This window comes from Plodia interpunctella, chromosome 25, assembly GCF_027563975.2.
Source record: "Plodia interpunctella isolate USDA-ARS_2022_Savannah chromosome 25, ilPloInte3.2, whole genome shotgun sequence".
NCBI classification, from domain to species: Eukaryota; Metazoa; Arthropoda; class Insecta; order Lepidoptera; family Pyralidae; genus Plodia; species Plodia interpunctella.
The window spans coordinates 4,571,196-4,583,580 of NC_071318.1; the positions used below are offsets into that span (position 1 = coordinate 4,571,196).

Below are 12,385 nucleotides of genomic sequence, written 5' to 3' on the forward strand. Positions count from 1 at the left end.
TAATTCAAATGTAAAGATTTAATAAAACAAAAGCGTAAAAAATTACTAATACATAAGCAGTAACCAGGTAGAGCATAGTGCCTAAGTGTGTGACTGCCGCTTTTTTTGCTTTTTTGTGTTGTACCGCGTCACCTTCCATTAGAAGTCTGAGCTGGTTCTGCGATGGCGTGGGGTCGCCGTTGGGGCAGTTTCCATATGGTATGGTCCCGTCGCATTCCTGAAATAAAAAGTCAATTGAAACACGCCTTTGTAAACACCAGACGTTCCAATGTAATATAGCCAATTATAAGACCCAATTATGGCACGTGGTGGTGTTATCTAGAACCATGCTATTTCCTACCGTGAATGTCGTACAACTAAGAGATACTTAGCCCAGGCACCTCATAGGCAACACTAACATTCCCAAGAAGGGTTCACGTCAGGACGCAGCCGGTTGCAAAATCACAACCGATTTGTCAAAATTTCAAGGAACTTCGAAATACTATATTCGGCCTCAATACAAAAATCCTGGAAATTCTGGATGTTTGGTGCACTAAATATAAAAGTTTACAGATTTTGAATTTAAATTTAAATAAATCAGGTTAAAAAGTTTTCTTTTGCAATTATGCGTATTATTCACTCTTTCAAATTGAACGAAACTCAAGTTTCCTGCAAGATAAAAGTTTGATTTTGAACTCTGTCACCTGCACTTTCGATAAAGCTGAACCCCGATATAACTGGGTTTAAAACTTCCTCGTCTAAAAACTTTCTGAGAATAATTTTCAACTGAATTTTTAACCATAACTCAAACAAGATTCTTATTTCCAAATGTCAAAAATATAAATTTACATGGGTATAATAGTGACAATATTTGCACTTCATTTATGTATACTTATGAGAAATAAAAAATAATAAATCACAGAATAAAATTGATCAGTGTAAATGATATTTTAAAATCGTGTTTTAGGTATTATGCACGAACATAAGAATATATTACTAAAGTTATTGTATAAATACACGGCTACGAGCAGATATATATATTTTTTAATTTATGCAGTTTATTCTATACCACGTTGTGAGAATCAGGGCTTCGGCGGCAGCGAGGCAGATCATGAACGAGGTGGCGCGACGATATCCAACGCTTCTTGCCAGAATGGCGGGAAACCGCATTGAAGCGAGAGTTGTGGAAGCAGAAACCTTTGCCCAGCAGTGGGATACAAAATAGGCTTAAAAATAAAATACATATAAAAAAATACATTCCTTCACTCACTTTTAAGACTTTCGAATCATTCTTTACTCACTTCTTCCATCTCTTTTTCGATCTTCCTCTTCTCCATCCATACACATTCATATTAATTACCTTTTTGTTAAATTCAAATTCAAATCATAAGTCACATGCATCTTTTCAATGCCCAAACCATGATAGTCTCTGTCCTTTTAATATATATATACTGCTGGAACAACTATCAGACTTTCTCTAATATATTTATTCCTTACTCTGTCAAGTCTCGTCACAGTGATGTGACAAGACTTAACAGAGTAAGGATGGATGTGTGGACATCCATCTCAACATTGTCATCTCATTATGTTTTACTCAAATACGGAGACAATTATAAATTAATTACTATCTCTTTCTCTCTTGTCGTTTTCCCGATGGCATTTTCGACTATGATTCACCAGTCTAGTTGTTTAACTTCTTAGTGTGACACATTTTGTGTCCTATCAAGAAGTAAGCACTTTTTCCCCAGGAAACGGTATAACAGTAAAACTTCTAAACGGCAATATCACACGGAATGTATTTTAAATTTCCGTCAAGACGTCTCAGAGGGTTTGCCGGTTCGACTCCAGCCAATTGCGTTTTCACCTCCGCGGCTTTTCTCACAGATTTGTATTCCACTTCAATCGCTCCGATTTCGAAGTGTTGGAACTCGATAAATGAATTGATAATATCGACATCACAGTTTATTTGTTTTGTACGTAATATATAACAGTTTTATGTTAGCATCTCCCTGACGTCATGAGTAATTTCACTTAAAATGGTTGTTTTGCGAGATTGTGTGACTATTAAAAATGAAGCCAACATTGAATTTAGATATTAATAGTGTCTATTTTTCATCGTGTTTTTTATTGTTCATGCTGTGATGCTGCCAAGTCAAAGATCAGGCTAAAAATAACCTTATTTTTTTTACATTCGGTTATGATTTCGACCGCCTGCCTGACATCAACCTTGGAATGCTATTTGTTGCCTATTGGTTGGCTAGGCGTCCCTTGGTCGCCTTGTGCAATATATACGGTTAAGGAGTTGGTCCTATTCTATAGGGCGGAATCACATGCCAAATCGCTCATTGTTTAACCTCTGCTCTGAAGCTTAAATTCTCACTTACATACAATCTTAATGAGAAACGTTACGAGCAATAGAAGTAAAAAATAGTTTTTTTTTTTACTTGCCTGAAAAACATCACCCTCAGATATGATAACAGAAAACTTTTGCAATGTGATCGCTTGCTCGTACGGGCACTTTTTGGGCATATTGAAGATAAAGTCCAGTGTGCATCGACGGAAATGCGCTTGGGCACTGTGGAGATAACACAGACATATAAAGAGATAGGGTTCGCTTCCGTGGGAAATTTGAGATAAAATATAGCCAATACCAATCTTGGATAATGTACCTTTCTAATGGTGAAAGAATTTTTTAAACGTACGTAAACGCAGGAGGAGGGACAAACTCACAAACGCTTGCCTATTTAAAATAATAGTGTAGATTACATAAGATAAATGAATTTATATCCATCCAAACTTCATTGTACAAGTACAAAATGTGGACTTAACGCCTGTGGCATTCTCTACCAGTCATCATGTAGTATAAGTAATATAGTATCATTGTAAATTCTGTTTTTGAACCGCTTCGTTGATTCTTTGCTTGCGGGTTGATACAGGGGAATGATACGAGTATAAAAAGGAATCGAGAAAATGTTTATAAGAAAAGAAGATAGCCCTGCTGCCCACAAAACTCTCGGTTCTATACAAATATATTAATGTATAGAATCGAAAATATTAGTCCAGTAGAATATAAAGCTTGAAGAAGTAATAATCACATTATACTTACTTTCGCATTAATAATATTTCAAGTTATAAGATATATATGAAAACGGTAAAACGCCCAGATGAATTAGACAGGAGATATTATAGATTTTAAAATCTCACCAGCAAAGATAAAAATGGGTTTCGAAGTGAGTCCACTCCCGTGTGATATTCTTTTGTTCCTCCACTATCACTTTGAATGTTGAGTAGCATTCCTCCCATTGTTCCGATGCTTCTTCTATACATATAGACATGTCTCGATAGCCTGTAAATATCACATCATTTTCCATATTATAAATTAACACAATACAGTATGTATATTCTTCCCAAAAAATCAGATACCTTCGCATTTTTAATATTAAGTACGATTCCTATGTTACAATATTTATAAACTTTTACATTCAATTTTAATAATAAATTAATTATCATTAATTAATTCATCAGAATTTAATCATTTGTCGGACTACTATGGAGTTATACAAAATTTGTTGAAAGAGACGAAGAAATTTAAATCTGAGAGCTGAGATTTTCCAATTAATATACATGTATAGGGTCGCGCAGGTCATCCTACAAATAAAATACCCGGCGGCTCACAGATGTTTGAAAATTGCTCTTACCATCCGACAGCGACCGTCCCCCACGGCCCGAATGGGACATATTAGTGCCAGTCAACATGGCCTGTTCAGAAGGTTATGCATTTTTTCATTAGCGTTGAACGTGTTGAAATAAATTTGTAAATAAACGTACGATTTAAAAACCATTCGTCGTCGCAGATATAGTCCAAGACATGCATGTGCCCTTTTATGCTATCTTCGTTGAAGAAATTGTCAGTAATCTCGCTGCAATCTGTGTTCCATTCTATAGCACAGTTGGTAAGGAAGCGAATGGATCTGTAGGGATAGTCAAAAATAATATTCATAGTTTTAATCATCCGTACAATTGATTTGATATTGAACATGGAGAGAGAAATCGTATGAAACATGTTATTTTAAATGCTAAAGTAATGCTGCTAAAGTTCATTTCAAAAAAGATCAGAAAACAAGTTGGCTAATGATATTGGTCCTATAGATTTGAAACTTTGAAAAGAAATATAAACAATAACCAAAACATAATCAATGTCTTTCCCTAATAGTATACTTTCAAAACTATTATCTTTGTAATATCATTAGAAGTAGGACCACTGTATCTTAAAACTTCAAATTCAATTCTATCTAGAAATAACTTAAAGATATACTTATATTTTATCATTGAGATTGAGATTTGACGACCTCGGTGGCGCAGTGGTAAGATTCTTGCCACTGAACCGAGAGGTCCCGGGTTCGATCCCCGGTCGGGTCATGATGGAAAATGATCTTTTTCTGATTGGCCCGGGTCTTGGATGTTTATCTATATATGTATTTGTTATAAAATATAGTATCGTTGAGTTAGTATCCCATAACACAAGTCTCGAACTTACTTTGGGGCTAGCTCAATCTGTGTGATTTGTCCTAATATATATATTATATTATTGAGGCTGGTAAGTCTTTGCAAAACAACCAGACGTGTGATTAATCCTCTCATTTTGAGATCATTTCAAGTAATAGACCTCTTTTAAAGTGTTAACTGACAATCCCACCGATTTATATATCGAAATCTGTGGGCAACCTACTACTGATGACCCACAAAATCTGGTGACATTGCAAATTTCTAATTTATTTGTAGATGAAATGTTACAAGTTGCTTAAGATATTGATGATTGTGGATTGTAACCCAGAATCTTCTTCCATCTGAGAAACTACTTAACGATTAACTCCTGTTAATCGTTAAGTTGTAGGCTTACTATCATCTCTTATTGCGATCCAGTTCAAGACCTAAACTGGTCTGCATCTCAAATTCGTACCATCGACTTATTGTTTACTATGAATGCGATTCATTTTAGATTCCTAATTTGAACAGAAGGACAGCAGCACTGTCATGATATGTTACCAATTATATATATAAACATACTTGCACCATTCCTGTATTTTGTACGGCAATGGCGGGGTTACCCTTGCAGCGTTATATATCATTGCGGCTCCTGAAGTACAGTTAGCGGCATACTGTGTGAAATCGACACAACTGATTTGTCTGATTCCTTTCACTACTTTATCACGGGACTTCAAAGGGATCAATGGTTCATAATCATCAGATGAATCTGTAGTAGTTTTCTTTGGTTTTTTCTTTCTTGATGTTTTCATTTTTGGATTCATGGCGTTTGTCTTTGGAAATGTTGATGTTTCATATTCATCCACCAAAATATCGTCTAGAACTGAAATTTTATAATTATTTATATATTATATTAAGCATGGTAGATAGGTTTCAGAAGTGCCTACGATATGGCCACATAATAAATAAATTGATTTATCACGTAGAAAATAAAAAACGGGTCGGTTCCATCTGAACCTGGCAGACGGAAAGCACTGACTAGATATCATCAAATATATGTGTGCCGTACATGAAGTAGCATTTACAGCTTGTAACAAGAACATTCACAATGATGGTTAACCTCAGGGAGCTGGGCATAAAATCAAAGCAAAACCGTTGAAATTTAAAACTTTATTTTCAAGAGGGCTGTGGGCTTCTGGCGTCATTGCTATAAATGTAACTAGAAACTCGCTCAAATGAGACAAAAAGAAAGATGTGGTCTGACACCAACACTGATCGAGTATGGATGCTGAACACCTTTCAGTTGCTATATCATGATACGAGTAACAACGAAAGCGCCGCAAAAAGTAAATAAATAAGCTATAGATACAAGTCTTCCTCTTTCTTGCAAACATTTGCAGGTGGGACTGAAGCTTGGATACTCACCGCCACTATAGTGCCCTTGCATAAACCATGGCACTCTCGTAGTATCGTCCCGCCAGCACAATTAAAAATTTGTATGACGCCACAGACTATTTAGAGTTTACAAGCTAAGAAAATGACCGCATAACTCATACATCTCTTTGTGTGAAAGTCATTTAAATAAATATATTAGGACAAATTACACAGATTAGCCCCAAAGTAAGTTGGAGACTTGTGTTATGGGATACTAACTAAACGATACTATATTTTATAACAAATACATTATATAGATAAATATCCAAAACCCTGGCCAATCGGAAAAAGATCATTTTCCATCATGACCGAAATGGGGCTCGAACCCGGGACCTCTCGACTTCAGAAGCAAGCACTTTACCACTGCGCCACCGGGGTCGTCGAAATTGTAAGGCTGGCATATAAATTTATTTGAATACGTTTAATTTTACAACCTTAAAAATTTCCGTATTGTGGTTTTTTTGTTAGTCAAAAGATATTTGAGAGTAATTTAGCAACAATAATTAAAATAAAAACCAAAAAATACTCACGATCAATTCCTATAACGTTAATTAATATTATTGTCCAAAACAAAGTCCACTTTTGCATATCGGCGTATAAAAGCCTATGAATTCATCAAATACGATAAAGGCCGGCCGATTTAGTAATTCCATTTTATTAACATTATTAAATATTATAAACAAAGCGATACTAAAAAATTACAAAATCAGTCATATTTCTGGCCATAGAGGATGATGAGATATTGACATTTCTATAGGAATTGATCGATGTCATTATTATTTAAAACCTGTTTTTACATCAAGTCTTTTGGATTGTGTATATGATTTTCATAGATCAACAAAAAAAAACTTATAAGCATACTTGTACTTTGAAGGTACCTACTTAAAGGTATTGATAACCTTTGCAACATTGTCAGCACATTTATTGACGCTGATTGATAAATTGTAACTGTAGCTTATGAAATTTAAATTAACAAATACAGTATATATATATATATTATAAAACAAAGTTCTCTGCCATGTCTGTCTGTCTGCGTGTTTGCGATAATTTCAAAAACGACTTCACGGATTTTCAAACGGTTTTCACCAATATATAGTGTGATTTCTGAGGAATATTTCGGTGTTTAATTTATTATGTTTTTACCCGATCGAAGCCGCGACGGACCGTTTGAATAATGTTTTATGTACATACTTAAATATATACAAAAATGCCAGCCCTGGCAATTCGTGTCCTTGAGGCAATGTGCACAGAAGGCTGGAAGCATTGCCACGTTGAAAATGCTATTCTGATTCGGTGAGCATTTTTTTAAAATTATACAAAACATTTTCTTGCTACGTTAAGTAAAAATAAAGACAAGAAAAAATTAACAACCAATGACATTTCACCTCTCAAATTAAAAGCTCTTCGGTAAGTCTCCATAAAATTGCTTAAAATTTGGCGCGTAACGACTTTTGTTGAGAAAAAAGGTACATAATTGGACCCGCTTCGCATAGTATTAATTAGAGTTGCAAATTTCATGACTTGGTTTGCGGGAGAGCGTAATAAAGTGGAGAGGCAGGTTCATTATCACGAAGATTGCTGTTTCTTATTCAGTATTTTGTTTTTCTTTTTTAAATAAAATATTTCATATTCGATAACATATAATAATTTTATACAGTTAATTTTAGTTTATACAGTTTGTACAGTTTATACAGATAATTTGATATAGTTTAGAAAAAAAAAGTGGTTGCACTCCGGGAGTGCCGGCAGAAGTGAAAACGTGAATATGTTAATATTCAAGTTTTCACTTCTTTTCGTTTTCACGTTGTGCATTTTTGACATCTTACGAATTTTCTGATACAAGTCTATCATTTTTTACCCATCACAAAAAGTGCACAACGCCGCTATCGAAGATTTCACTTTAAAAAAAGGAACACAAAAGGCAAAATGGGGTCAATGAACCAAACAAAAGAGAGAGTAAAATTAATAATGGAAATAATCTACTGACAAGAATCTCAAATCAAATATTGAATTAATGAATAGTTTATCTATATGTAGTCCATTCAAATTTGTTTAAATTATTCAAAATGACGACAACTTTACAAAAACTATAATCGTAGACTGGGCTAGATAAATTTGATTATCTGTAATATGGATAAGTTTGGGTTAGGTTATTTTCATTTTTTTGTACCAAAAGTGGTGTAACAAAAAAATACGGGTTTCCTTAAATTTGATAAAGATTACGTATGCTCAATTTGCGTACTGATTAAAAAGTAACCCTGTATGTGGTCGTCCAAATCACAAGGGACCTTCTGGCGGATGGCACTTTAGTCTTTATTGCCGTTGTTCCAATACAAAACAACGGCAATAAAGACTTAAATCTCTTTTAATTTGGACGACCACATAATATATAACCTCGAACAAACAGACATACATAGAAATGGGCCCTGTCAATTATTTACTCTCCGTTTATTTCCGGTTGCTTTCGGGACTGTGGAGCACGGGGTTAACGTAAAAAATAACCTTAAAAGTTTTAAAGAGTCGATTGTGATTTTGCAACCCTCCAGACAGGCGGACGTCAATCTTTCATGGGAATATCATTGCAGCCTATCAGCTGCCTTGGCTATATGTCTCGTAGTCGCTTTATTCGATATCCACAAGAGGACATGGTCCTATTTTAAGGCGGAACCCCACACCACTAATATTTTACTCGTTAACTGCTTTAAAATAAGTACAAAAGTCATCAAGTTTTTAATCCCTAGCTTGAACGACAAACAGCGGAACTCTTTAGGTCCTTTTGAACTAGAGAGCATCTGGCTTAGGGACGCGGTCAGGTAGCATACTGCCTCATGATATCGTCATAATTAACGACAAAATTTGATTTAGAGTTTAGTTATTGTATATATTCTTTCTTATCGAGTGAGTTATCAAATCCAAGAGACCTGTTTAGCTCTAGTTAGGTCCTTTGCATCTGATATAATTTTTACGAATACCGCCATTTAGTGACAGCTGTCATATATGTACATACCACTAAGCTTCACAGTCTACCAGTGTGCAGATTTCTTCACAATGTTATTCAACTCTGCATGGATGGAATCCTGGTTGCGTTCGTGCTTGTGAAGTCGCTAAGCCTGGGGTCAGCGTACATAAAGAAAAAATTACCTTACCTTTACCTACCTTACTTTCCTCACAATATTATTCTCTACATCTAAACCAAGTGAACAACATGTACTTTGGGTGTGATTTTAATTCTTAAAATCATATACAAACATCTGATGATAAATATACTAAGAGTCCTTGACTGTCGTGAAATGGTCGTTTATTTATTACAGAAACAAACGTTACGATGATTTTATAATTACTGACATAATCATCGCAACACTTGTTTAATTGTCATTAGAATGTAGAAACTTCTTTGAAGTACTTACTATCTTGAACCCCCATAAGTTATTAATTTTTAAGTGGCAGGTATTTACCACAGGCAGTCATATCATACCGCGTAAGCTCGGTTTAATACCATGCAAATAAGAGCTCAGCTCGGAATGAAATTATGCCAAATAGCTGCACACACCTGAGAAGTGATGCTTTTTACGCCTTTCTATTTTAAATCTCTAATTAGGGATGTCCAAAAGAATGAAAATAAATATATTTAACACATACAAACTACAAAATGTACATTTATTTGCGTCGACTTCTGTCTAAATTGGCTGATAGGAGCTATATTTTGGATATCTGTCATAATGTTATATAATATTATGTTATAATATAATAAGCCTATTATTTGTAGCATTCATAAGATCTCTTTTACGAATGCTATAAATAATACGCTGAATTCTATTCCGAAAAAAATTAAACCTTTAACCTACAGTTACCTATAATGTTGCAAGTTGAAATTAGAACGGTTGACTCGACGAAGAAGAAGCTAAGCCACCGAATAGATTTTGATGGAATTTAGAAAATATATAATTAATAGCCCAAGGTCGTAGGTAATCATATGCTGCCGCGAGTGGAGCTGCAGACAACAGTTATGCCAGAGCAAGCGATCAGCGTGCAATTGGACGTCGGCGTCAACGCACGTAACCAGGTCACGTCATTTTGTCATTCGGACCCGGACATTACGTGGGTGGCCATTTTCTGGTCAATGCTTCTGGCGGATATGGGTTCTAGTGTGGATTATGTCATAGGAGACAGCGTGGTGATTTTTCGTTGAGTAGGATTTTATATCTCAGTCATCAGACCTCGGTGGCGCAGTGGTAAAGTCCTTGCCTCTGAACCGAGGGTTCGATCCCCGGTCGGGTCATGGTGGAAAATGTTTTTTTTTCGGACTGGACTGGTCTTGGATGTTTAAAAATATGTATTTATTATAAAAATATAGTATTGTTGAGTTAGTATCCCATAGCACAAGTCTCGAACTTACTTTGGGGCTAGCTCAATCTGTGCGATTTGACATTATTTTATTTTATTTAGTTCTCTCTTACTTAGTTTAGCTTTTGCTAATTTACATTGTACATCCCAGACTCAATTCAATTTGTGTGTTCTTAGGTCGAGACTTCACGCCTAGATGGAACCACATATCTAATTTTCTTTAAATTATTGATTATTGACAGTCACACCATGAAGTGTGAATGTCAGGAAAATTATTATTATATGTCATACTGGTGTGACTAACTGGTGTGACAGCGAGCTCGGCATTCATTTATAACCAAAATATACAATATAAATCATAGTACCTACTTAAGGTAAATACAAAACGTGTTACAATTTTCCACGATTAGAAAACGCCATCTCCTATCATTTACGTGTTATGACGCGTCATGACGTCAAGGTAGACACTCAATTTCCATCATCCTGATATCTTCCACTTATTTACATGCTTTGGATCCAGATCTTGATAGTTGTCAGCTGCTATTTAAACAACATAAAATTCCAACACGTTCCTCACTTTTTTAAATTTTTATTACCATGTGCGGAGCAGGGGAAACCCGTCATGGGCACCTGGGAAGGGAGGCCCAGGTAGTGGCGGACTCCTACCGGCTAGCTCCATCTCCACACTGGTTCTCAAGTATCCTCAAACATGGTGATCAGAGGCTTTCTTTGCAATTATAATTGAATCTACTAGTTTTGCTAAGAGGCTTATCATATTTACCTTTTACTTCATTATGTATAAATATTTCAAATTTAGCTTTATGTGGAGCTCCTTTTTTGGCTGGATTTTATTCTAAAGATTTAATTTTGGATATAGTAACAATAAGAAGTTTAAATATATATATTTATTTTTTATATTATATTTCTACAGGATTAACTATATTATTATGCTATTCATTGAATGATATATTTAATAGTGAATAAAAATAATTTAATTTCAGTTTTTAATTTATATGTTATTCTCCAGTAATAATAAGTGTTCAGTGTCATGTAATATTTCACTGTATGTCAATATTGTACTTATATACTTTTGTGTTCTATTGAATAATACATATTTACTTTATATTTCTATTATGTTTTGCTTATATTATGTTAATTATTAGGTATGTGTTTTTCTCAGAGCGTTTCGACCGCTGCGGTCGAGCTGTCATTACAATTTTTCAAACTTTAACAGAGACAAGGATGAGTTTTACTATCTGACTTTTAAATACTGTACCGTATTAAGGTCAATTTAATAAATATTTGATTTTTGAAATAATGATTTCCCATGGATTTAATAAGTACTAGGAAATACCTACTAATTCCATGTGATTTCCTCAAGAAAATTAATGGATCGTAAGCAGCGGTCGAAATGCTCTGACCACCCTAATATACTATAATAAGTCGTTTTTGATCCAACGTATTTAATTACATTTGTGCACATCGTCGAAAATACCTTTTCACTCGATTTATTGGATCGTGTTCTTTCATTCGATTTATTGGGAAATTTCACCGGCTGTTTCTTGTTGTGATAAGGAAATATACAGATAATAAAGAAATCAGGTAAAGGGAATTATTTACTAATATAAAAAAAATATTTATTCGCTGCAACATATGATATAAACATATTATTGACATATACTTATGTTACGGCTAAACCGAGAAGTGCGACTACGGCTTCAGCTGGGTTTAGCTGGTCTCAGTTGCCTAGCCCTAAGTTTAAGCCTTTATCATTTCTGTCTGTATAAATGCCATGAACGCCAAAAATATTCCGGACATTTTTTGTAAGGCAGAAACATTAAAGTTTATATTTAATATGGTTTTCCCCGAGCGCAGCCGGGACGAGATTATTCATAAAATTAGACGAAAACTCTATAAATACTCTTTCTTTGAAATTCAAGCACCCAGGTAAGATGGATTTTAAGACTAGTCCTGTCCATTTTACTAAGATATGTGGCACTCCATATAAATTAATAATTCATAGCATGAAGACAGAACTGTAATGTAACGTTAATCTGAAATAAAGCTGGCTACTCTGTTGCGATTTGTCGCAGCTAGCATCTAGAGATAGACGGCGAATTGTTTCATCCTACGATTAAAGAAA

The 12,385-nt window shown here is 34.7% G+C and overlaps 1 protein-coding gene across 1 annotated transcript; it reads right to left on the bottom strand.

The window, feature by feature from the left end:
- Positions 1 to 3: 3 nt before the first annotated feature.
- On the bottom strand, positions 4 to 6,652 carry LOC128680677 (uncharacterized). Its single transcript, XM_053763974.2, has 6 exons — positions 6,429 to 6,652; positions 5,047 to 5,347; positions 3,808 to 3,950; positions 3,184 to 3,325; positions 2,428 to 2,554; positions 4 to 217 (listed from the first exon to the last, which is right to left on the bottom strand). The coding sequence occupies exons 1-6, from the start codon at positions 6,484 to 6,486 to the stop codon at positions 5 to 7; spliced, it is 984 nt and encodes a 327-aa protein (XP_053619949.1). The 5' UTR covers positions 6,487 to 6,652; the 3' UTR covers position 4.
- Between the last annotated feature and the right edge of the window lie 5,733 nt (positions 6,653 to 12,385).